Source organism: Hyperolius riggenbachi, chromosome 9 (genome assembly GCF_040937935.1).
Source record: "Hyperolius riggenbachi isolate aHypRig1 chromosome 9, aHypRig1.pri, whole genome shotgun sequence".
Lineage (NCBI taxonomy): Eukaryota > Metazoa > Chordata > Amphibia > Anura > Hyperoliidae > Hyperolius > Hyperolius riggenbachi.
In genome coordinates, this window is record NC_090654.1 from 230,978,922 (window position 1) to 231,006,299 (window position 27,378).

Below are 27,378 nucleotides of genomic sequence, written 5' to 3' on the forward strand. Positions count from 1 at the left end.
CGTCCCGCCAACCTCCGAGGTCGGCAAGCTGCCAGCAGGGGACCTGGAGCAGCAGTGAGTGACTACGAGGGCACAGGATGGCTGCATGCGGCTGGTAGAAGCCCCAGGTAAGTGAAACTCATATTTTTTTATTTTGCTTGGACATTCCCTTTAAAGCAGGGGTCTCAAACTCGCGGCCCGCGGGCCATTTGCGGCCCGCGATACAATATTTTGTGGCCCCAGAGCTTGTAGGGGCCCCCAGTGGCTACATGAGGAAAAAAAAAATTTTCAAATCGGCCTTATAGTTTTTGAGAAAATCGATTTTAAAGTTGCAAAGGAAAAAAATACACATTTAAAAACCCGCCGACTTTAATGGTTAATAGCAAATCCACCTTAAATGCTAGAAACCCTAAATTTGCAGGATATGTTAAGGAGATCATTAGGAATAAGAGGAAAAAACAATTTTTCAAAAAGACCTTATAGTTCTTGAGAAAATCGATTTTAAAGTTTCGAAGGAAAATAGTATACTTTTAAATGCGGTAAATGTCACTTTTAGTAGCAAGCCTAACGGTAGTGTAATTTTACATGTATCAAAAGAAAGAGCAATACATTTCCTGACAGAGTTTCCAGGGGGTCCATACGCAGCCGCAGCGCTTTGGCCAGGGATCGCTATACAGCCGTAATATGGCTGTATGAAGATTCCGGGCAATTTTTCCTATTTTCCCAATTTTTTTTTTTGTTTAGAGTGGGCGGGCAGAGGCGGCGATCCGCCGCGATTGACGTCAGGAGGGGCAGAGCTGAAGCTGAAAGCTCTGCCCCTTCCAGGAAATGCCGGCGGATTGCCCCCGGGGCGATTTCTGGGCTCTGCAGCCCTCGTTTTGCGGCGGGGACACGTGAACTCCCTTATGCGGCCCAGCCTCATCCTGACTTTGCCTCCTGCGGCCCCCGGGTAAATTGAGTTTGAGACCCCTGCTTTAAAGTGTACCTGAACTGACACGACATGAGTAACGTGTTTGTACAGTCCAAAGCCTACATAGACAGACTGTTTTTTCTTCCATCACTGTGAGGCTTAAAGTGAACCTTTAGATTAAAAATCTACTCAGCAGCACTGAAAAGGCTTGGCGTTTAACACTTTCACAGCATCAGAACTTGGTTTTTCTTACCCAAGCCTCATTTTTAGCTGCACAGAAGAAATTTGCCTGGGCATTTTTCGCCTGATGCTGTGCAAAGCATGATGGGATTTCTGATGTTCTTCTCCTTCTGCTGTTTTGGGGCACATTTGTTTTGTTTTGTTTTTTATTTTGAATTTGAGATTTCAAGCCTAGCGCAGCTGGGAGGGGCGATCAGGACACAGGACAGTTGGAACTGTGTCTCATGCTCCCTGTCAAAAATGGGAAGAGCAGTCACCTTCAAAACCACTGAACTGGGTTGCCTTGATTTCCGAATGTTTACATTGTGTTAAAAGAAAAGGCAATGCAACACTTCTTAACTTTTATTTTAAAAATGTACTACTACATATCCATTTATACCCCCTCAATCATTGATTTTATAAAATAAGTTGTTTTCGGACCCTAAATTGTTAAAGGAATACTGTGTGTGGACAGTATCCTGTCCCCTTGCAGCCACTCGCCGATGCTCCGGCCCCACCTCTGGTTGACTTCTGGAATTTCAGGCGTTAAAGTCTGAAAACCACTGCGCCTGTATTGCCGTGTCCTCGTTCCCGCTGAAGTCACAGACCATACTGTGCCTGCGCAGTACGCTCCTGGTGACATCAGCGGGAGCGAGGACACGGCAGCGCAGGTGCAATGGTTTTCAGACTTTAAAGAGAATCTGTATTGTTAAAATCGCACAAAAGTAAACATACCAGTGTGTTAGGGGACATCTCCTATTGCCCTCTGTCACAATTTCGCCGCTCCCCGCCGCATTAAAAGTAGTCAAAAACAGTTTTAAAAAGTTTGTTTATAAACAAACAAAATGGCCACCAAAACAGGAAGTAGATTGATGTACAATATGTCCACACATAGAAAATACATCCATACACAAGCAGGCTGTAAACAGCTTTCCTTTTGAATCTCAAAAGATCATTTGTGTGTTTACCTTCTGTCCCCTTCTTCTCCATGCACTGAACATTACAGGCTTTCTGCAGACAGCTCTGCCTGTGCCTGTGTTTGTAATTCCTCAGTATGTGTCAGCCAGCTACTTTCACAGCCTAACAGAGGAGGATTTTTATCCAGCTCTCTTCTATCACTGATAAGATAGCAGAGAAGCTGCTGGCTTATGTAAATAAAACACACACTGGAGTGTGCATAGAGGAACATACCAGCACGGAAGAGTTGGCAGCCTTCCAGACACAGGCCGACAAGTCTGACAGGGGAAAGATACATTGATTTATTACAGAGACCGTGATAGTACAAAGTGCTGCAGTGAGCCAGAACAGATTAGAATAGGTTTAGGAACTTGTAGGATGGTAGAAAAAAAACGTTGTAATTTTTGTTACAGAGTCACTTTAAAGTCTGAAATTCCAGAAGTGAACTGGAGGCGGGGCCGGAGCATCGGCAAGTGGCTGCGTGGGCACAGGATGTCTGCGGGGGACCATTAGAAGCCCCGGGTAAGTTCAACTCATTCCCCCACCCCACCCCCCTACAGTATTCCTTTAAAGAGGAGCTGTTAGGTATAAGGTCTCAGAGAAAATAAACACATATCAGTAGCTAAAGATTGGCTGTACTTACATTACATATGCATTTCACTGTCCACGTTTGGATTTCACAGAATTTGTATATAGTATATGCAGAGATAGATGCTCCTGACAGCTCATGGCAGGCTCCATGTTTTTCTGTCAAATGTGTCGTCATGTCCTGCCTGCTTCCTGATCACAGATCAGCTCGTACTTGAACAACACAGTGTGCAGTGAATATTAATGAGCCATGTGGCTAGGAACAATAGCTGACTCCTGCAGAGTACTCTGCCCAGATATTTATCAGTGCTACTCGCTGGACTGATTACAAGCTCCTGTAACGTCTCATTAGCAGCCGAGGGGAGGGCCCCAGAATGCTTTGCAGTTTAGTATGCGGCTTGCGTCCTTATGGGTCTATAACAGCCTTTAAGATAAGCACACATCAAAGGTAACAGATTTTTATCTTCACTAATGGCTTTTGGGCTTCCTTCTAAACTGTTTAACACAGGAGAATAGAGGTTTAAATTAGCTTCTGCAGCCTGACAGTTACTCTTTAAGTTCAAAAGTAACAGTGGATTTAAAGAGCAACTGTACCAAAATCTCAATCTTAATCTAAAAATCCTGCAGCATTGTTGGAGAAAAAAAAAAAATACTAAAAAAGTTATAGTTACAGACGTGTCATGTCCTGCGAAGCCGCCCCGAAGACCCCGAATTACCTGGCTTCCGGCGTTTGACCCCCGTGTCCCCAGACAAAAACGACAAGGCGATTAAACATCTTGCATTAGAATGCCCAAACACATTGTTTAATATTCATTGGAAACCTGGCCTTTTCTCTATCAGATATAGAAAAGGCAGAGGTCTTTTTCTGCAAGGTGGCAGGGCTACATGCTGGAACCTGGCTAATATGGGACTCCAGTGAATCTTATTATGCAGACGACATGCTGGGGCAATCATCTTAACAATGACAGGATGGGATGGCTGACAGGGTAAAATGTCAGCTTCCTGCTTTTTGATCTCAAGAGCATATGCTATCTTAATATAGCTTTAAAATTCGTAGGCTTGGGCAGCCATGAAATGCCTGTTATGTTGCATACTTTGTTATATGCAAATTAGAGGAGTCAGAGTCGAGGAGTCGGTGGAACCAGAAACGAAGGACTTACACTTACATTTATCACAGGTGGCAACATCTTTAGTACCGGCAGTTGATCTCTGTGGGATGTTTGCTTCTTTCCAAATTCCAAAGCAAAATATACCTGGTCTCCCAGAATGCTCGGGGGGGGGGGGGGGGGGTGGGGGGGGGGGGGGGGGAGGGGAAGACTTCCACCTATCTATTCAGCTTAGGCTAAGCATCACTGGGAAGGTGTGGTTACATACACTGCACAGCAATATTTAGCTATAAGAAGTGTTTGATGCTGAAACCAGAAAATTGCAGTAAAATTAGATATTCTAAATACTGTATATACTCGCATATAAGCCGACCCGCATATAACCCGACCCCCAAGTGCTCCACTGTGCAGAATTTGTCGCATACTTTGGCATAAGATGAGGGAAGAAAGTGCATTTATGGACTTCAAGATAGTCATTAGTGCCTCCCCCTCCTGATGCACCCCTCCAATATATGGTAAAAGAAAAAGGCCGTCCTACTTACCGGTAGTAGTGTTTCGGGGAATACTCCAGGACAGCTCACCTGAGATTACCATTGAGTCCCCTCCCCTATGGAAACAAATGCAAATTATTCAATTAATCGATCCGCCCTTGGTCTCGCCCTATATAGCCAGTCCCCTCCTTCCCATCATCAGTTCAATAGAAGAGTATCTAGCTCAACCCATTCTGTCTTTAATTATTTATTTCTCTGACATACGCAAAATTAGGGCTGGGTACTAAGGCAGCTGTCCTGGAGTATTCGCCGAAACACTACTACCGGTAAGTAGGACGGCCTTTCTCTCATCATACTCCAGGACAGCTCACCTGAGACCAGCAAGAACTCTTTACCTTAGGGTGGGATGACTGCCTGAAGCACCTTGCGTCCAAATGCCTGATCCTGGCTGGATAGCAACTCCACACTGATAGTGCCTCACAAATGTCGAATGTCCCGACCATGTAGCTGCCTTGCATATCTGGTCTAATGTTGCTCCTGATCTTTCTGCCCAGGAGGCTGCCAAGGACCTCGTAGAGTGTGCTCTTATGTTTGTGGGTATATCACTACCTGACTCCTTATAAGCTAAAGCTATAACTTCCCTGATCCATCTGGCTATGGAACTTCTTGAAGCCTGTAACCCCTTACGGCTACCTGAAAATAAAACAAACAGATGGCTGGACCTTCTCCACTGCCGTGTCCTCTGTAAGTAGGTAATAATCGCCTGTCTTACGTCTAGATTTGCCAACCTCCTTTCCTTATCATTCTTAGGATCTGTGGAAAAAGATGGTAAAATAATTTCCTGAGCTCTATGGAACCCTGTGACTACCTTTGTAGGTATGTTGGGTCTGGCCGGAAGACTATTCTGTCTGGGTGGATTATCATATAAGGATCTTTTATTGATAAGGACTGTATGTCTCCCACTCTCCTTGCTGTTGTAATGGCGACTAAGAAGGCTACCTTTAATGTTAGCAGCTTAATAGGGATTGTATCTGCTGGTTGAAAAACATCTGACATCAGGAAATCAAGAACCAGTGATAGGCTCCAGGGAGGTACCACTTTTACTGGTATAGGTTGTGATCTGGCCACTGCCTTAGAAAGTTCTTTATATGCAACTCAGTGGACAACTGCCTGTCCAAAAAAACTGATAATGCTGACACCTGGACTCTGAGGGTGCTGACTGCCAACCCCATGTCCACGCCATCCTGTAAAAATTCTAAAATAAACCTCGTGTCATTTGATCTGACACTATTTTTCTCTTTCCAAGAACAAAAAACCTTCCATACCTTGGAATAAATTCTTCGTGTGTTTTCTTTTCTACATCTTAACAGAGTGTTAATAACCCTCTGTGAAAATCCTAACCACTCAAACGTCTGCCTTTCTCAGGATCCAGGCTGTGAGCTGGAAAAACCCCGGGTCTGGATGTAGCTGACTGTTCTGCATTAATAAGTCTGGCCTGGCTCCTTAGTGCCAAGGGCCCCTTATCCTTAGGGTCTGTAGAAACGGGAACCATGCCCTTCTCGGCCACCGGGGTGCTATGAATATCACCTCTGAACGTGAGTGTCTCAACTTGTTGAGGGCTCTTGGGATCAGGTTGAACGGAGGAAAGGCGTACAATAGGCCTGTCGGCCATTCTACTGTTAGTGCGTCCAACCGGTCTGTTGAAGAGGAAGGATGTAGGGAACAGAAATCTGTTGTCTTTGCGTTCTGTGGAGTGGCAAACAGATCCAATATTGGTCTGCCCACTGGCTACTATCTGATCGAACACTTCCTGATTCAGTTGCCACTCTGCTCCGTCAGGGTTGACCTGCTGAGCGCATCTGCCCAACGGTTCTGGGTCCCCTGTATGTGAGTTGCCGTCAGTGACGTCACCTGTTCCTCTGCCCAGACTAAGATCTCCATGGTTAACTCTCTGAGACTCTGTACTCTGGTTCCCCCCTGCTTTCTGATATAGGAAACTGTGACCATATTGTCTGAAAACAACGTTACTTCTCTGTTGTATAACTGAGGTTGAAACGACTGTAGTGCCAATTTGACAGCCATCAGCTCTCTGAAATTTGATGACTTCTGACTGAGCTGCGGAGACCACTGCCCCTGCACCTGATGCCCCTGACAGTGGGCTCTCCCCAACCCCATGCTCTGGCATCCGTATAAACTTTTACTGGATCTCTTTGCATCCAGGGACGACCCCTGGCTAGCCAGTCTGCATCCAACCACCAATGGAGTGACTGTAATACTGGCTGTGGGGGGACAAAGTGATTGTCCAAGGAGGCCTTCTGTTTGTCCCATGTCTGTAGTAGCATGACTGTAATTCCCGCATATGAGCTTGCGCCCACTCTACCGCCGGGATTACTGCCGTCATGTGACCTAACAGGGTCATTGTCTGTCGTAAGGAAACTGTCGGGGCTAATTCGTAGTCTCACCATTGTCATCAACTTGTCTACCTTTGACTCTGGTAGCAGAATCTTTTCCTGTCTTGAGTCCCATATTAACCCCAGGAATAGAGCTGTTTGAGTGGGTTGTAAGCATGACTTCTCTCTGCTGACTATCCATCCTAGCGTCTCCAGGGTTTGGATGCAGAGCTGTAAACTTTCTTTTAACGCTTGTTCTGTATTTGCCAGAACTAAAAAGTCGTCTAGGTATGGCAGGACCCTTACATTCTGGAGATGGAGATGACCGACGGCTTCACTACACCTTCGTAAATATCCTCGGAGCGGAGGATATTCCGAATGGTAGGGCGCGATATTGATAATGGCATACCGCGTCCCCTATAATTACCCGCGAATCTCAGGAACTTCTGAAATTGCGGATGGATAGGGATGTGGAGGTAAGCGTCCTCCAAATCCAAGGTGGCCATGAACGCTTCTGGCCAAATCAAATTGCGGATCGATGCGACGCTCTCCATCCGAAATCTTTTCTCCAGAATGTAAGGGTTCAGGGGTTTCAAGTTGAGGATCATTCTGTATTTCCCTGACGGTTTTTGAGTTACAAATACTCGGGAATAAAACCCCCTGCAATATTCCTGAACTGGAACCCTCTGAATTACCCTCTGTTGTAACAACTTTATCACAGAGGATTGAATAGCTACCGCTCTTTCTGGGTCCCTGGGAGTTCCTGTAATTACAAAATTTCTGGGGGGCTGGGCCCGGAATTCTATTTTGTATCCATTCCTTATTAACTCTAAAATAAAACTGTTCCCTGTTATCTTCTGCCAGGCTTGAAAAAAAAAAGAAGCCTTCCCCCCACCTGTAAGTCTCCGTCATTTGTCAGGCTTTGCAGAGGCTGGCTGTGGCTTATTGAACAGGAAGGTAGACTTTCCCCTGCCTGCATTATAAGTCCATCTCCTTGTTCTTTGGTGCTGTGGTTGCTGCGAGCTCTGTCTGCCTCCATCTCGTCTGGGAAAATAATGTTTCCCCTGAAAGGACCTATTTGTATCCCTTTTCCTTTTGTCTGGGAACTTTTTGGCTTTATCTGAGGACCTCTCAAGTATGTCAGTTAAGTCCTTGCCAAACAGTAACTGCCCCTCAAACTCCATAGCGCATAACCGATGTTTGGAGGATACATCGCCCTCCGCGTGTTCAACCACACTGCGCGCCTAGCGGAGTTTATGAGAGCAGTTGATTTGGCTGTGGACCTTAAAGATTCAGTGGCCCCGTCAGCCAAAAAAGCTACTGTCCTGGACATGACTGGTAGGGATTCCAAGATCTTTTCATGTGGGGTACCTGCCACTAAGTGTGCCTTTAACCCCCGCATCCACTTTTCCAAATTGCGCGTCAGGCAGATGGCTGCAATGGCGGGTTTAAACCCAAAGGCTGCTGCCTGCCATGCCCTTTTCAGAAGAATTTCTGCCTTACGATCCATTGGATCCTTTAAACTGCCCGCGTCCTCAAAGGATAAGTCTGCTGATTTAGAGTACTGGGCTAATGGTGCATCTAATTTAGGGCACTTTCCCCATACATCCTGATCCTCCTGCTTAAAGGGAAACCTTTTCTTAAGCGACTTTGGTATGAATAATCTTTTTTCAGGCTGTTTCCACTGAGCTGATATCACACTTTTAATAGATTTGTGCACCGGAAACGTTCTGGTACCAGTTTCCTCCAGTCCCCTGTAAATATCATCCTGAACCGATGTGACTGGAGTAGAGTCCTGGATATTCTCGGACTCGTATACAGCCTTTAAAAGCTCTGCTGTATCCTCCACACTAAACAGATACCTGGCCATTTTAGATGTGGAGGCTGTCTGGCCCTCTGAATCTCTAGCCTCCCCATCCTCAAACGATTCCCCCGAACCCTCCTCCAAAGATTCATTGGGAGAGTCAGGCTCAACTAGCCCAAAAACCGTAGGCAACACCTGTGACGGCTGCTGCGGACCGTGTACCAGTGGTTGCTCCTCAGCCTGTGTCCGACCCTGTATTGGTACTGAATCAGTGCTGACCACTACTGCCTGGGGTGGGGGGAGGGCCTGGGGCTGTACCTGCACCTGAGGCTGGGGCTGTGGCTGCGTGGGGAAAGCAGCTCTGAAGGCTGCAAATGTGGTTGTCAATTCTCTCTTCATTGACCTCATTAAATCTATCATTACCACATTAGTATCTGTGCTAGAATCCCCCTTATGCCTACACTTGTCACATGAGGATCTAGAACAAGTAGGTGGTAAAACATCTCCACATTTAGAGCACTTGTTTGTTTTCTGAGCTGACTTTGCATGCTTCTGTAAGAGAAAAAACACAAACAATCTCTGTCAGTTCCACCCTGCCAAACCATTCCTTGTAACCTGTGCAGGGATCAGAGCTGTCTTGTACCTGAGTCTGCTGAGTTGTCTCATCCGCAGCTGGTACTCTGCTGTCTGCGGTGGCCTCCGCTTGTTCCATGTCCGCACAGACAGCGTGTCAGCGTCCACGTGTACCCCGCAGCTTAAAAGCTGATCTCCGCTCTCAGCCCCGCCTCCCGAGGTCAAAGAAAACCTTCCGGCTGAACCACCACTCGTACTGCGGTGGGCGGAGCTTCCGCGCGTCATTCCGCTTTCCCTTCCGGATACCGGAACGCGCCCACGTGACCTCCAGCCTCGGCCAGGAAGACGCCGCACCTAGACTTTTGAACAGGCAGCCATGAGAGAGGACACCTCCGGCTCTCCTCCAGAGCTTTCAGCGCCGACAGGTAGTGTTTTTCTGCCTCCCCAGGCGTTCCAACACCTCCATCCGTCCTGCCCACACAAGCATAGACTGCTCTCTCATGGGGAAAAAAAGCCCTATCTCCACCATAGGTGCTATAGCACGCGCCCCTACGGTGTATAAAACAATAAAACACTGCACTAGTCCATGGGTGAGTGGAAACAAATGAAGAACTGATGATGGGAAGGAGGGGACTGGCTATATAGGGCGAGACCAAGGGCTCGATCGATTAATTGAATTAATTTGCATTTGTTTCCATAGGGGAGGGACTCAATGGTAATCTCAGGTGAGCTGTCCTGGAGTATGATGAGAGAAAGCTATGCTTTGAAGGCTGCATGACCCCCCCCCCAGGTAGTAACCTCCGAGTGCAGCACCCATCACAATATAAAAGAAAAAATTATCTGCTGCCTACCGCTTGACCCCCCCCTCCCCCACTCATGTGCTCAGTGCTGCAGGTACAATCAGGTGGCCGTGTAGCCCCCCAGCACACCACCAAACAAGGATGTTTGGCAGCTTTTGAAGTGTCCCCTGCATCTCTAACTCTCTAAACCCCCCCCCCCCCCGGGGTGTCTCCGCAGACTTATGCAGTGGCGTGGTTTCTTTTTCACTATCAGGTGGCCGTGTTACTCCCCCCACCGTGTCACCAGAAAATGTCTGGCAGCTTTGAAGTGTCTGTTTGTGTTTATCTGTCCCTCTAGTCTTTCTGCAGGCATATGCAAAGTGGACTGGCTTCTTATCTCCGGGCCACCGCTGCCAAGAGTCAAAGACTCCTCCATAACTGAAGTCCATAGCAGTCTCGTTGCTATGACACTCTCTAGTGGCACCTTGTGTAATGTGGGGCTAGGATCATAGAGACGAGACTGATATGGATTTCTGTTACGGAGGAGTCTCGGCGGCAAGACAAGATGCCGCACCACTTTGCATAACTCTGCGGAGACACTCTGGGGAAGAGAGAGAGACGCAGCAGGCACGACAAAGCTGTCAGACAATCTTGTCTGGCGGTGCACTGAAGGGGAACACGGCCACCTGATTGTACCTGCAGTACAGAGTGAGCACATGACTGGGGTGGTTATGCAGCCGTCAGTGGACAGCCTTTTCGTGTGTGTGTGTGTGTGTGTGTGTGTGTGTGTGTGTGTGTGTGTGTGTGTGTGTGTGTGTGTGTGTGTGTGTGTGTGTGTGTGTGTGTGTGTGTGTGTGTGTGTGTGTGTGTGTGTACCCACTACACACATGACTCGCATATAAGCCGACCCCCCCACTTTTGGGACACCATTTTTGTCCCCAAAATTCAGCTTATATGCGGGTATATACGGTAATGTACTACATTCTACTATATGTTACGGTGCCTCTTTAATAAACAGTTACTTTTTGCGCCACTGTCTTGGGGCACTGATTTCCTATTCCTCACACATACCCACATTGCTTTGCCAGTATTTCAGGTCTACTGTAGTGTAGACAGAGGAAAAGAGGGAGGAGGAGACAGAACAGGTGATAACTCCAGAAAGCAGAAGGATCTGACCAGCAACAATAATGTCCCCAAGTCACTCCCAGGATTGTGTACATTTCTGCAAGGCGGGGAACACACTTGTCTTTACTATATTTCAGGGAGAGGGGGGGGGCTGGCTAGGAAGGTTCCCAATGCTCTGTGACAGAAATTTCTGCATGGGATTCGTGGTGTTTGTGATTTTCTGGATTAAGCAGATTTAATACGGAAACAGAAGGTGGCCCGATTTTTAAACGCAAGCCTAAACCTGCCTAAAGTAAAGCCTGGTACACACCATGCAATTTCCCATCAGATAGATGGGTCTATAGATAAATTTCCAACAGATCCTATCGGATTTCCGATCGTTTTTCTGATCAATTTTCTGATCACTTCTATGCAAATCGATCCAAAAAACGATCGGAAATCAGATCAGACCTGTCAGAAATTATCTATTCGACCCATCTGATGGGAAATTGTATGGTGTGCATTAGGCTTAATTGAAGCAGATATGAAGTTTTACAATGCTGACCACTGCAATAGCTGTGTTGCCTACACTTCTCAGCAGCTGCTGCCTATAGAAACCAATATTTTTGATGTGCATAGCGCCATCTAGGGAAGGGCAATGACACACAAATAATTCTGAGCTAATGTAATTGTTTATACTACTGTTATGGAAACACATGCTGCATGAAAACAGGCCAATCAAATGCCACCGCTGCTGCATTTGATTGGTCCATTTTAAGTTGCAAAGATTTGCACTAAGGAAATATGAAGTGGGAGGGATATGGAGGCTAACACATTCATCTACTTTTAAATACCGGTTGCTTGGTATCCTGCTGATTTTCACACATCAGTAGTGTCTGAATCACAACCTAAAAGTAGCATGCGGCAAATCCAGTCAGAAACATCTGATCTGTATGCTTATTCAGGGACTATGGTTTAAGGTGCCCATTAACGATATTTTCATGAGATACGATCCTTCAATGCAATACCGTTTTTCTCCAAAAATCAGACAGACAATGTTTTATACTCATTTTTGCTCCCAAAGATGTGCTGGGGCTTATTTTCAGGGAATGCCTTATATTTCTATGAACACCATAAAGAACAGGTTGGAGCTAATGATGCCTCCTGTATAAGCTCCCACACCACTGGATTGCACGGTAATGTATGGTACTGATCAGGCACCTGCCCTGCCCCTGCACACAGCTGATAACCTTGCTGTGATGACAGCAACAGTGCGCAATCGGCACTGCACTGTCCCTGCCTCTTCCTCCTCTGGATTGCAAGGTAGGGGGTGCATAGCCACAGTGCAGTGAGGAAAAGCTGCATGCACCGGTAGTGTAAGCCCCACATCACAGGCACAAGATGCTGTCACACACAGTGCGGCCATCAGCACGGAACAGCTACTGTATGTGCAGCCCCAACATCCCCAGTGACTTATCGCCTACTCTGGGCACCCTGTGCTCTAGAAGCCCATCAAAATACCGCCTAAAGTTAACGAAGGTAGAGAAGAGCAGGTACAGTAGGATCTAATAATGCCTCCTGTATAAGCTTTCCTTCCTCCTCTTACACTGCCGGTAGGACTTATTTTGGGGGTAGGGCTTATTTTTAGGGAAACGGGGTATTTACGATCGAATTTTATAAATACAGTGCAATGTTTGTTAAAAAAAAAAAAAAAAAAATGTAAAACGATTCTTTGGTTAAGAACTGAAAATTCCATACGCGTTTTCTGCACACCATGTGTGTTTGTATGCAGAAAAAAACACGTGTTTTTTCACAGCAGCTAATGTAACTGATAGAGAAATTGTACACAATACGAAGAATTTGTTTTCTGCGCCCAAAAATGCATTCAAGTATAAACTAGAACATTGATTAATAGGAGTTTAAACGAGTGTTTCAGCGCAGAAAATGCACACCAAAATAGACAAGTGTGTTTCCTGCCTTCAGACAACCTATAACATTAGCATGAAAATTTGCATCATCTCAGAGAAGTATTTGCATTTCATTACCAGCACCATCATTTTCCATGTAAGTGTAAAGAGTAAGAAATATTCTGCACATACAGTACAGACATTAAAACAACGCAGAAACAGTAGGGAACTTCTAGAGGCACCATAGTAAAAATGAATAAGATGGATCATTTTTTTTTTTTTTACAATATTCATTTATAGATTTAGTCAGTGTTTGCCCATTGTAAAATTATTTTCTCTCCCCGATTTAAATTCCGAAATGCATTACTGGTGGTGACATCTTTAGTTCAGCCAGGTGATCAGTACGGAATGTTGGTTACTGAGAGTTCTATGCACAGAGGGAGATATTGCTTGCTTGGCAGTTTAAAAAAGCAGTTTTCCCCCACAATGTAAAGAGGTTCACAGACAGCACACTGTCACAACTATGGTTTTGACATCACACTGTGGCCCTCCCACAGTATCAGTTCCACCACAATATCAGCAATACAGCCCCCTGATCTATTTGAGAAAAGGTAAAGATTTCTCATGGGAAAGAGGGTATCAGCTACTGATAGGGATGAGGTTTAATCCTGGGTTACAGTTCCTCTTAAATGTCAGTGACTAATACAATCCTACAGCCAGAGAACCCTGATCACATGAACTTGCACCAAGCAGTATTACAGTCACACTGATATAAGCCCTGGCACAGGAACTAATGACCGTATATTCCGGCGTATAAGACGACTGTGCATATAAGACGACCCCTAACTTTTCCAGTTAAAATATAGAGTTTGGGATATAATCACTGTATAAGACTACCCCCCTCCCCCCTTTCCAACGCACACCAAATAAAAAAAAATAATACTGGTGCTATGTATGAACAGATATTGGAGCTGTATTGTATGTGGTACCAAGTATATAACAGCATATAGGTCAGTGATGGCTAACCTTGGCACTCCAGCTGTGGTGAAACTAAGTCCCATGAGGCATAGCAATATTCTACAGCTCTAAGCATAACGCGAGGAGGCAGAGGCATGATGGGATTTGTAGTTTTGTCACAGCTGGAGTGCCAAGGTTAGCCATCACCGATATAGGTGATTGACTAGTTGGATTGGTCGACTCTCCCTGTCTCCCCGTTTATAGAATAGATTGCGCTGTGCCCATAAAACACACCTCTTTCATACTTCTTGCCCACCCTTGTATCCTGTTTACCTCCTTCTCTGCCTCTCAGATCTCGCACGTGCGCCTGCGCCGCTTCACTACAGTCCTCAGCAGCGAGATCTGAGAGTCGGTAACAGGATAGGGCGTATCACCCGGCATCAATGACACACGGCGTATTAGAAGACCCCTGACTTTTCAGATGACTTTCAAGGGTTAAAAGTAGTCTTATATGCCAGAATATACTCCTAACCCTTGGCCTACAAAAGTAATTTGAAACATCCAAAAAATGACAGATTTTGCGGTATTGCGTGTTAAAAGAAAAAAAAATGTGGCCAAACAAAAAAATGACGAGAGACGGATATCAAACATTAAGCCCGATCCATCCGGCAGATCAACTCTGACGACTGTTAGGCAAATATCGTGCAGCTGGCCACGTGTACAATGTCATTTAAATTACATTGTTCTACTGAACACGCTCATATTGTGCAAAATGTTGCTTCCGCATGCAAATTTTAAACTAATACTGAAGTGAAAAAAAAAAAGCCTTCCTGTTCCTCTCACAGTCCCCCTCATTTCACTGCTGCCCCCCCCCCCCCCCTTTAACTTTGCTGCCACAGGAGGCTTTGGGAACTACAGGGCTCTTGAAGACAGGCAGCTACGTACTGTGCAAATGCGAGTGCTCGCTTGTGCTTCCAAAGCCTCCTGTGGCGGAACAGACTAGTATTTGACCAATACTGCCAACAGAGGCGACGGTGCTGGAACAAGGGGACTGCGAGAGGAATGGGAAGGCTCTATGGCACCCAGAGCCTTCCCCCCCAAAGGTAAGTATCCTTTTTTTTTCCCCACTTAAGTCTTTTTTTATATGAGTTGGTCATTAGCAATATCGGTGTGCGGACATCATCATCAAATAGATTAATTTTTGTCACCCGTATAGTTGCTTCCGCAACATAGGTTGCTTGTTTACAGCAACTATTGTAAAGCATGTGTAGGGACCTTTAAATTGTCCTGACAGGCTGCTCTGCTGATATCACAGCTCTCTCAGGCACTCCTTTTTACTGCAGCCAATACGTAAACAAGCAAGTATCTTCAGCAACTGCCCGAGATTTTCATCGAAACTGCTCATTTCAGCTTTGATACAGCAAGCAACACACAACCTATGGTTATTAGCACTAGGAAAGCACCTTTTTACATAACAAGAGCTCATGCAAAACAAACTCACATGACACTAATGACTTAAAAGGAATAAGCAAGCCTGAAAAACATGCATATCCACTTGAGGACCAGAGGTTTATACCACCCTAGTGACCAGGCCATATTTTACAATTCGGCACTTCACAATTTTAACGGTTTATTGCTCGGTCATACAACTTACCACCCAAATGAATTTTACCTCCTTTTCTTCCTACAAATAGAGACTTTTCGCATTTCTTTATCCCCCCCCCCCCCTCAATTGTCCCTAAACTACATTACATACAGGGGCACATCTGGACAATGCAGCACCCATGGCAAACACCACAAAAATACTAATAGATAGCCAGATGTGCCCCCTAGTATTATGTAGCCAGATGTGCCCCCAATATTAGGAGAGAGGTGTCCCTCCAGTATAGGTTTCCAGAGGTATCCTCTACAGTGAAGGTAGCCAGAGGTGCCCAGTATAAGTAGCCCCACCCCCCATGTAGGTAGTGAGGTGTCCCCAGCTCCCCTCCCTCCCTTTTCCTCCTAAGCTCCTCTTAGTATAGGTAGCCCTCCTCCCTTCCCCCATTAGGGCATTGCATTGGTGTCAATGAACTTTCCATTACTGACAGACCTCAGATCACAGGCCACCAGAGAAAGAGGAGGCACAGAGTAACCATGTGGCACACTTCATATGCGGGAAGTGACCAATGACATCACTTCTGCATATGAAGTTCTCTGTGTCCGCAGTCTCTGCGAGCGCACTGTCTCTCTTTGGTCACTGCTGATCAAAGGTCTGAGTGACGAGTAAACACCGGGGAAGGCATGGTGATGCAGCATGGGGCAGGCATGGCGCCCATGGCAAGAGCCATGCCTGCACCCCTCTAGATACGTCACTGATTCCATACACTACACTATTCATACATAGACATATGCTTATGGCAAGGATTAGATTGTGAGCACCTCCGAAGTTAAGTGACAAAGATATTCTCTGTACAGCGCTGCATAAGATGTCAGCACTATATACTTTCATTCATATAAGTTATAAAGATAGCCTGCCAGCGCCAATCACTGGCTGGCAGGCTAATCACTGCAGCCCCATATAAAGTGACAGGAGCTCAATGCGTCAAATCTCGCTCCTCGCAATAGGTCGCCATATGGCAGCGTGGAGGTACAAGAGAGCCACTCTGCCGCCATCAATCTGCGTTAGGCAAGTTACATGACACTAATTACTTAAAAGGAATAAGCAAGCTTGGAAAACATGCATACAATGGTGGTACTGGTAAGTATTGCACACACCAGGTGGTTGGGGACATTTAGGGAAGATATGCCATGTGGTACATGATACATAGAGCTACATTAGGTTTAGATGAAGACTGCAGACATAGTTGCCCCCTCTGCCTGTCTGAGTGACAGCAGCAGGAACACACAAGTTTCTAGCTCATGCAGGCTCAGCAGTGTTCTGTATGCAGCGTGAGAATGCATGTTACGCCATGTGAGTGTACACAAAGGCTGCTGCTCTCACCAGAGTGCGCACTGGCTGCTCCTCGCTCCGCCCTGGTTCTTCTCCAGCTGCTGGTGCTGCCGCCGCTTCCTCCATCTTCCCAGCCTCACACCTGCCAGACTGCCCGCCACACCGCTACCTACCAGCGACCCGGGGCGTGGCCAAAACGTCATACGTACCTCCAGAGCCTTATAGTAGAAGCGAAGTTCCGCAAGCTCCCCGCTAGAGGGACTCTAGTCACAGAGCTGAGCAAATATGGAAAGGAAACATTTCACTCTTATTATTTGATATCAGACGCAACGGCCGTTTTCTTAGGGAACAAATACCGGGGAAGAAAAGGTTACGTTATGTTTTACTTCATACAAAAAAGTAAGAAAGTCAGGGCAACGCAGGGTCCTCCCAATACCAGCGAATCACTGACAGGACGGCTAGGGTGTCGCAGTTCTGTCTAGCCTGACGTCAGCTCTGTGGAAGCGGTGAGAAGTGCAGAAGTGATGGATGCGGAAGCGCTGAGGCAGTGTAGCCTGCAGTGGGGCGGTGCTAGGCTATGCGTGTTAGTGTAGTTAGTGGCAGCATTGCCCACAGTAGGGCGGCGCTGGGCTGTGTTTGTATGTACTGTTAGTGTAGTTAGTAGCAGCATTGCCCACAGTGGGGTGGCGCTGGCTGGGCTGAATGTGTGCTGTCAGTGTAGTTAGTGGCAGTACTAGGGGCAAGATGCTGAAGATGGTATGTGGGCTGCTGTGTGCTGTCTTCCTGGCTCTCATGCTGGGCAGCTACAGCAGTACAGGTCGCAGGGCTCAACTCACTGCCAGGCGAAGAGGGGGCAGCGCCGCCCCATGGCCGGGGAAGGAGCTGAACAATATCTTCTGGGCTGTACAGGTGAGATAAGGTAAAGGGAGGACAGATCAGTGCAGAGAAAATTACAGCAAACTTGGTGCCCATATGCCCTGGTCAGGGATAGGGTTGCCACCTTTAGGGTGAAAAAATACCGGCTTGTGGGTGTGGCCTGAGGGGTGTGGTCTAAAAGTGGGAGTGGTTTTTCACGGACTTTTTAAAGGACAACTGACCTGAGAGGGATATGGACGCATCCATAATGTATTTACTTTTAAGCAATGCAAATTTCCTGGCTGTCCTGCTGATCCTCTGCGTCTAATAGTTTTAGCCATACCCCCTGAAGAAACATGCAGATCAGATTTTTCTGACTAAAAGTCTGACAAGATTAGCTGCATGCTTGTTTCGGGTGTTTGATGCAGACACTACTATTGCCAGAAAGCTCAGCAGGACTGCCAGGCAACTGGCTTCGTTTTAAAGGTAATCAATAAGGTAATCAATGTGCCAGCCTCCCTATCCCTCTCTCAGGTCAGTTGACCTTTAATGCTAAGTACACACTATACAATTTACTGTCAGATCGACTATTTCCTACAGGTCCAATCTGATTTCCAATCGATTTTCTGTTCACTTCTATGGAAAATCTATTGGAAAGCAAATCGGAAATAGTCAATCTGAAAGTAAATCAGCCAGAAAATTGTATAGTATGTACCTAGCATTAGGCTCAATCTGGGTCTCTTAGAGGCAGCATTAAAGGGAACTTAAAGAGAGTATGAAGCGAAAAAAATTTGCTAAATTTACCTCAGCATTCGCTTCAGAACGCTCACCAGCGCTAAACCGCCGCATTCCCGGCGAAAAACGAGGGCTGCAGACCACCCAAATCCCAGGGGGGTCTAAGGATTGCACTTCCTGGAAGAGGCAGAGCTCTCTGCTGCAGCTCTGCCTCTTCTAATGGCATTTGCAGCGGATCGCCGCCTTTCCCTCTTTCTTCACAGAGAGGCGGCGATCCGCGGGGCGATTGACAGCAGGAGAGGCGGAGCTACAGCGAATAGCTCAGCCTCTCAGGGCAGCACAATCCACGACCAAGTTGGTTGTGGATGCATGCCCGGGGATTTGGGGGGTCTGCAGCCCCCGTTTTTTAGCGGGGATGCAGCAGTTTAGCGCTGGTGGGACTTCTGAAGCGAACTTAAAGGTAAATGTAGCAAAAAAAATTTGCTTCAGAGTCTCTTTACACTGAGAAGGATATGGATTTTTCCTTTTAAAATAATACCAGTTGCCTGACTCTCCTGCTGATCCTGTGTCTCTAATACATTCAGCCACAGCCCCTCAACAAGCATGCAGATCAGGTGACTGAAGTCAGACTGGATTAGCTGCATGCTTGTTTCAGGTGTGTGATTCAGCCACTACTGCAGCAAAGAGATCAGCAGGACTGCCAAGCAACTGGTATTGTTTAAAAGGAAACATCCATATACCTCTCAGTTTAGGTTCCCTTTAATGGGTGTATTTATACTTACCTGGGGAACTTCCTCCAGCCCTATAAGGTGCATGGGCTCCCTAGCCAGCAGCTCCATTCACTTGATATGCTCCCCCAGTAATAACTGGCTGGCCGCGCTCTCCTGTGTCATGCATCTACCCCCTGTAGTGCTCCCACAGCAAAGAGCATTCCGCACCTGTGCAGTAGTGGCCGGGTCGCGTATATGCAGGAGCGCATCACTGGCCGTGATTCTCCAGATTACCGTGGGGAGGATATCCAGTGAACAGAGAGGCTGCAAGGGAGCCCACACACCTCATGGGGCTTTAAAAAGCCCCAGGTAAGTATAAATACACCCAATAATAACATTTCAGGTACACATTAACCTCCTTGCGACCACCTAACGCCGATGGCATCAAGTCATGGGGGAGGAAATTACGCCGACGGGGGAGAGTTTCGAGATCAGTCTGCCTGCCCGTGGTCGCAGGAGGCAGGCTGTTACACATTAAAAAAAATAGTTTATTTACAAGTACAGCCCTGCGATCTACCGCAGTGCTGTACGGGGGGACAGCTCTGTCACTGAGCTGTCCCCTCGAGTATGCCACAAGAAGATCCCTCTACTAGGCTGATGCCTATGAGAGGTGATCAGCTCTGAATTGGGGGGGAGGGAGGTTGGGAGAATTATTTAAATAAAATATGTGATTTTATTAAAGAAAAAAAAAACAATTAAATAAAAAAAAAAATTTCAGCAGCAATCAGATGCCACCGACAGAAAGCTCTGTTGGTAGCAACAAAAGGGGGCAAGATTCAATTGTGTGCTAAGTTGTATGGCACTGGCCTGAATTTTTAAAAATAGCCTGGTCACTGGGGGGTGTAAGCCTGTGGTCCTAAAGGATTACTATAGGGGGGAAACTTGAAAAAAGAGTTGAACTTACCTGGGGTTTTTAATGATCCCCCACATATGTCCTGTGCCCGCGCAGCCACTCACCGATGCTCCAGTCCCCGCCGCTGGTTCACTTCCGGAATTTGCAACTTTCAAGTTGCAAAACCACTGCACGGCCTTCTGTTCCCCCGAGAGCGTACTACTCAGGCACAGGCCGTACTGTGCTTGTGCAGTACGCTCCTGTGATGTCAGCGGAAGCAAGGAGAAGGCGGTGTAGGCGACAGTTGCAAATTCCAGAAGTAACCAGCGGCAGGGATGGGAGCATCAGTGAGTGGTTGTGCGGGCACAGAATGTCTGCAGGGGACCATTAGAAGCCCCAGGTAAGTTCAACTCTTTTTCCCCTTTGCCCCCTACAACTCCTTTAAGCGGTTAAGAGAAAAGGGGTCAGGTCTGTAAGGGACAGAAATGGGGAGGGGGACGGACAACCAACGTAGAGGAAGTGTGGGGGTCTATTGCCCATGTTTGCTATGGGGGTAAGGGAGGGGGTGTTACACTGAAGGAGGGGGTGCAGTTTTTCATAGGGGAAACAGTCTCTTAATACATACACATACACTATATACATACACCCACATGCTCTATGTACATACATACTTGCTCTGTATACATACATACATACTCTCTCTCTCTCTCTCTCTCTCTCTCTCTCTCTCTCTCTCTCTCTCTCTCTCTCTCTCTCTCTCTCTCTCTCTCTCTCTCTCTCTCTCTCTCTCTCTCTCTCTCTCTCTCTCTCTCTCTCTCTCTCTCTCTCTCTAATATATATATATATATATATATATATATATATATATATATATATATACATACATACATGATTACACACATGCTCTGTATATACACACGCAGATCACATCACACACACACACTATATACATATACACATACTCTATACACATACATACTCTATATACATACATACATACACGCTCTATATATACACACACGCAGATCACACATCACACACTCACTATATACTGTACATAATGATACACACATGCTTTGTATACACACACACACTATACATACACATCACGTCACACAAATGCCATACATACATATATATACACACACACACACTGCATCCATCCATGCACACAGCAGTGACAGCACCTCTCCAACAGTAGCAGCATCTCCTGACACAGCTGAAGCTCCACGTGTCTCCTCTCTGGCCGTCTGAAGTCTCCGGGAGGAGGAGGGGGAGGAGCAGGACATTCCTCTCCTCCACACTGAAGTATCAGCGCAATCAGCTCCGTTGGCAGTGACAGGGAGCTGTGCATCAAAAACAGGAAGGAGGGGGGGGGGGGGGCTGGCTGTAGCCACATATAAGTTAGGGAAAGTATTAATACAACAGACCTGGCGTCTCCCCCTCTATGGAACAGTCCAAATTACCGGCTGATACATTGCCGGTAAAAACATTTTTCCGACAGCGGCTTTTTAACTAATTTTCCGGCTGGGCCGGGGGAATACCGGGCGGGTGGCAACCCTAGTCAGGGATTGTGATTGGTCACTCTGGGTAATGTTTCTCTTTTGCTCCCATTTTCCTTGCACTGGTTTAATAAATCTGTCCCACTTATTCATAGACTGTATTATTGCTACATTACCATGGGAACAAAAAACATATCTTAAGGTGGCCACACACCATACAATTGTTTAAATATTTGTTCAATTTAATAATTGCAATCAATTTTTCTGACTGATTGTAACATTTCAAAAATATGACCAATGTACCACACACCTATGTTACATTTTTCCCCAATTATGATAAAACTGATTGGAAACTCTGAGAAAATTGCTAGGGTGTGTATATTAATAAATTGACAATCTAACACACACCATACAATCTTAAAAAAAATTGAAGAAAAATATCTGGCATTCCGGATCGATATAAAATGGGAAATCCGATCAGATTTTTAAGTCGAATAAAAAAAAAGCTCTCGATTTTTTCCGGGAGATAAGATCGTTTTTATCGAATTGCTGTAAAATCGGATCATTTTATTGTATCGTGTGTGACCACCTTTATAGAGATGTGTGTTTTGTTTAAGAGCTGTTTTTTTCTGATTTGTTAGAACTTGAATTAGGGGCCTTCTAAACTGAAGATTACGTTGCAGTGCAATCGCGATTTTCACTTGTTTTTGTGCGTGGGTATCACCACAATTTCGGGTGAATTGGTTACAATTGACGACATGAAAAAAAAAAAGCCATGGGAAGTTTTTCTAGTGGGAGATCACATAGTACCGCATTTGCTATACGATTTGCAAGTGCTCCCGTGCATTTAACCTAATCGCAAATGCAGGAAAACTGCACCAGGCACTATGTTTGTGATTGGGTTAAAACGGATCGCAACACTTTGTACCGGCAGCGCGAGTGCACACTTGCACAGTACGGAGCCAACTGTCTTCGGAAGCACTAAGGGACATGAGGGGCCAAGAGGCAGCACATTTCATTGGGGGACAGCGCTGGAATGATTCCACCGAGAGAGAAAAGTGAAGGATTGGATCCAGAGCCATCCCTCTCTATAGGTAAGTATCTGACATGTTTTCTTACTGCTGCTTCAGATTTTGTTTAAAGGGAACCAGAAACACCGGAATCCTAAAAAGAAAAAAAGATTTTATACATACCTGGGGCTTCTTCCAGCCCCATAAGCCTGCATCGCTCCCACGCCGCCATCCTCCGCTTCCTGGATCGCCGGTACCGGGTCCCGTCACTTCCGGCGGATGTGGCCAAATGTCCGCATGAGCAGGGGCTCCCTCCATACCCTTACGCGTGTGGCTGCGCAGTATGCAGCTGCACGCGTACGGGTATGCTGGGAGCCCCTGTGATGCGGACAATTGTCCGCGTGCTGCCGCCAACTGGCCGACTGGCCAAAACTACGGGACCCGGTACCGCCGGATACAGGAAGCAGAGGAGGGCGGCGTGGGAGTGATCCGTGCGTATAGGGCTGGAGGAAGCCCCAGGTATGTATAAAATCTTCTTTCCCAGAACGTCTCAGGACAGCAACCCTGAGACTTGTCTCCATCCACTACACACTGGACAGGAACTAGATAAAAAGATTTGCATAATTGGTTAGGTAGTAGAACATATATAAACCCTCTCATGTCCTTACCCCCTCAGTTGTCTTCCTGTCCAGCAGGATGCTAGAGGTGAGGGGAGTGCTGGCCACCCATGCTAGTTGCAGGAGCCGCGGCTTGGATGATCCCCTGGGTCTGCGCAGGCTAGTTGTCCGGGCGCGGGATCATGCAGCACGCTCTGCCTCCCCTGAGTGAACTGAGCGTATTGCGGAAGGATCGAGCGCTCAGGAAGTCCCGCCCACCTGTCATGTGACCGGCGCCGCACGTGACCCGACGCCGGAAGCAGGAAGTTCCTGGCCGGCGTGCGCTCCACGGAGAACGATGCTGCATGGAGTCAACAGGCTGCTGACTAAACGGCAGAAGCGATGGAGGAAGCGCTTCTGGGAGCAGTAGTTCGTTTAAGGTATAGAGCCATTTCCTGTGGGAAAGGGGACGGGCAAAATTGTTAAGAGCTATTTAAGCTGGGCTATGGTCACCATTTGGCTGTTGGTGACCATGGAGGCTGCCGCTGGATCTTCCTCCCAGGGCTCTGTGGAGTCAAGCTCCGTTCCCTCTCTGGTATGTGCATTAGTTATTGCTACATATCTTGTAGGAGAGGTTTATTAGGCTTCTTTGTGCTAATGGCTGGTATTTGTTTGTTGTTTCAGCCAAAAATGGATAAATCAGACTCTAAAGCTGAATCCAAGTCTGGATCAAGACAGGAAAGAGCTGATAAGCCTGAGAAGCCTGATAAGCCTGACAAATCTGTACCTCATTCAGGTTCAAGATCTGCGCATAAAACCCCTAAGAAATGTGCTATATGTGGGAATAAAATGTCCTCATCATCTAAGATACTATGTCAGGACTGTACACAGAAGGTGGTCAGAGATGAAACACCTACTATGATGGAAGAGTTAAAGGGTTGGATTAGGTCTGAGATTTCCTCTGCAGTGCAGACGATTAAGACACCTGAGACTACAGTTAATGTTGTTCCTACCCCTTCTCCTGCTATACACCCTGCACCTCCTTCAGACTTGCCAGGTCCATCAGGTTCAGTTTTAGTAGATGACCCTAATCTAAAGAGGAAAAGGAAAATAGATGATTCAGAAGAATCAGATATGTCAGAAGGGGAGTTGGAAATTTCCTCTCTTGAAGAAATTCCATCAGAAACTGAAAAGTCTACTGATAAATCTGTTAAAAATAAGAAGTTTGCTTTTTCCACTGACTTTATGAAGGAGTTGTTAGAAGCTATGCACCAGGCTATGGGGATTACCACGGAACAAAGAACTTTGTCTCTGCTTGACCAGATGTATGAAACTCTGTCTGACCCTCAAACTGCTTTTATACCAGTACATAGTAGTCTTAAGGGAATTATCAAAAAAAGAATGGGATAATCCTGATAAGAGAGCTTTTTGGCCAAAATCCTTGAATAAGAGGTATCCTTATAGTCCAGAAGACCAAAAGTTTTGGGGGGCTTCACCTAAGCTAGACCCATCCTTATCCAAGGTGTCCAGGAGGTCAGATCTTCAATTTGAAGACTTTGGAAGTCTTAAAGACCCAATAGACAAGAAGATGGATAACATCTTGAGAAGGGCCTGGGAAGCAGCATCCCTGAACTTCAAGCCTTCTGTTGCCTCTACAGCAGTAGCGAGATCATTAAAGCTGTGGCTAATTGAGGTACAATCCCAGATTGCTTCAGGGACGGCTAGGGAAGAAATTCTGAACTTTTTTCCAAAGATCTTGCATGCAACTAATTATTTATCTGATGCAGCAGATGATTCTGTTAGGCTTACAGCAAGAACTACCGCCCTGGTTAACTCGGCCAGAAGGGGAATCTGGGTGAAAACCTGGCAAGGAGATACGTCATCTAAGTCTAAGTTATGCAGTATTCCATGTGAAGGGGGCTTGCTGTTCGGGTCTAAGTTGGAAGAGACCCTGGAAAGATCAGCAGATAAGAAGAAAAAATTTTTCATATAAAAGGAAAATTTTTCGTCCCAATCGTTCCTTTCGTCCCTCAGAAAAGACGGAACAGAATAATAGAGGTTCCCAAAGAAGGAAATGGGTCCCTAACAAGACTCAGAGACCAAGAAATAACCCTCAGTACTCTTCCTCGGTGCAGCAACCAAAGCAATGACGCCAGGATTCCAGTGGGGGGCAGACTAGCGCACTACTACGAACAGTGGCAGACAAAATTCAAGAACAGGTGGCTTTTGAACATTGTCTTAGAGGGATACAGGATAGAATTTGTAGCTCCAACACCCGCCCAATTCTTTATAACCCCCTCCCCAAGACTACCGATCCAGGCCCAAGCTCTCCAAGACGAAATAAACTCCTTGTTAGAAAAGAGGGTCATACGAAGAGTGCCAAGATGTCAAGAAGGACAGGGGTTCTACTCGCCTGTATTCCTCATAAAGAAACCTCAGGGAAGCTTCAGATTCATCTTAAACCTAAAGAAATTGAACAAAGTAGTCAATTACAGAAAATTTCGGATGGACAATATCCGTTCAGTAGTAAACCTACTGCAGGAAGGAAGCTTCTTGACATCGTTGGATCTCAAAGATGCGTATCTGCACTTGCCTATTCATCTACAATCACAGCAGTTCCTGAGGTTTGCAGTGGAATTACAAGGAGAGGTAAGGCACTTTCAGTTTGTTGCCCTCCCCTTTGGTTTGTCATCTGCTCCGTGGCTTTTTACAAAGGTTATGGCTGAAATCTTAGCAGGCCTTAGACTTCAATCCATCCAAGTTATGTCTTATTTGGATGACCTTCTGATATGGGGCCCTTCAGTGGATACTGTGAGTTCCCAGACGTATATCACTATAGACTTCCTTCAGTCCCTGGGGTGGTTGATTAACTGGGAGAAATCATCCTTATTTCCCCTACAGAAAATGGAATATTTGGGGTTTCTAATTTGTACGAATAGTAAAAGACTTTTCCTACCTGATAGGAAATCGACATTATTGCTAAAATCTGTTCTCTCTTTTCAGAACCAGAAGGCAATATCACTGAGGAAGGCTATGGCTTTATTGGGGACAATAACCTCTTCATTCCCAGCAGTTCATTGGGGTCAGCTGCACTCCAGAGTTCTACAGACTTGGATCCTATCCAAATGGGACAAACGCCTCTCCTCTCTGGACAAGAAATTCTTAATTCCATGGAGTGTCAAACAGTCGTTACTATGGTGGATCGAACCTCACAATCGCCTGGCAGGAAATCTATGGGAGTTTCCAACACAATGTATCATCACAACGGATGCGAGCTCTTGGGGATGGGGTGCTCATCTGGGTTCTCAGACAGCCCAAGGACAATGGTCAAACAGAGTTCGACTTCAGTCTTCAAATAGCAGAGAGTTGCGGGCAGTCTGGGAGGCTCTTCAAGTTTTCAGTGCCCAAATCCTGGGAAAACATGTGACAGTCCGCACAGACAACAGCACGGTGGTGGCCTACATAAACCATCAGGGGGGCACAAGAAGCAGGTTACTACAACTTCAATCTTCCAGGATACTGCACTGGGCAGAGAGGAATGTGCAATCATTGAGAGCAGTGCACCTGAAGGGAACCCTGAATTGCTTAGCGGATTATCTGAGCAGACGGAGTCTCTCACAAGACGAGTGGAGTCTCAACGACCAAGTATTTCTACATCTGATAAAGTGGTGGAAGGTACCTCAGGTCGATTTGTTCGCCAGGAGAAACAATGCAAAGTGCCATCTGTTCTGCTCCCTGTGTCCCGAGGACGAGCCGTGGGCTCTGGACGCATTTTCAATCAGCTGGAGTCATCATTTGATGTTCATCTTTCCCCCTCTTCATGTAATCTCCAAGGTGGTCAACAAGATTTATGGAGACAGGGCTCAAGCAATTCTGATTGTCCCATATTGGCCCAAGAGACCTTGGTTTGCGCCGCTACGGCGGTTAGCGTCGGAGCATGTTTTGCTCCCGGATCAATCGGACTTACTGATGCAAGGCCCAGCATGTCATCCCAATCTGAAGCTCCTTCGGCTTTCCGCGTGGAGCCTGAATGGAGTCTATTGAAGAATAAAGGCTTCTCTAATAGACTATCAGAAACGCTTATACAAAGCAGGAAAAAGGTTACACGTCAGATTTACTATAAAGCGTGGAAAGTTTACAGTAATTGGTGTATTACCAACTCCAGAAATACGGCACAATCAAATTCTGTTTTAGAATTTCTTCAAGAGGGTTTTCAGAAGGGTTTAAGCATCAGTACCTTAAAGGTGCAAGTGTCAGCATTTAGTGTTTTCCTTGACAGAAAATTAGCGGAGGAAGAATTTGTCATAAGATTCTTTAAAGCACTGAAGAGGCTTCGCCCCGTAGTTCAGAACAGAGTACCTCCTTGGGATCTTAACACAGTCCTC

The 27,378-nt window shown here is 46.3% G+C and overlaps 2 protein-coding genes across 4 annotated transcripts in view; one reads left to right on the top strand and one right to left on the bottom strand.

Moving 5' to 3' along the window:
• UBR1 (ubiquitin protein ligase E3 component n-recognin 1) overlaps positions 1-16,892 on the bottom strand; it is a 171,566-nt gene extending 154,674 nt beyond the window's left edge. For both annotated transcript variants that reach the window (XM_068254146.1, XM_068254145.1), the window contains exon 1: positions 16,745-16,892. In XM_068254146.1, coding sequence (XP_068110247.1) covers positions 16,745-16,819 — 75 coding nt within the window. In that variant the 5' untranslated portion in view covers positions 16,820-16,892. The remainder of the gene's footprint in view (positions 1-16,744) is intronic.
• A 315-nt stretch (positions 16,893-17,207) lies between these two features.
• The window catches only part of TMEM62 (transmembrane protein 62), a 71,907-nt gene continuing 61,736 nt past the window's right edge, over positions 17,208-27,378 (top strand). Inside the window, exon 1 of one of the 2 annotated variants that reach the window (XM_068254149.1) lies at positions 17,208-17,602. In XM_068254149.1, the coding sequence (XP_068110250.1) occupies positions 17,396-17,602 (207 nt within the window). In that variant the 5' untranslated portion in view covers positions 17,208-17,395. The remainder of the gene's footprint in view (positions 17,603-27,378) is intronic. The other variant, XM_068254150.1, reaches the window with a different exon arrangement.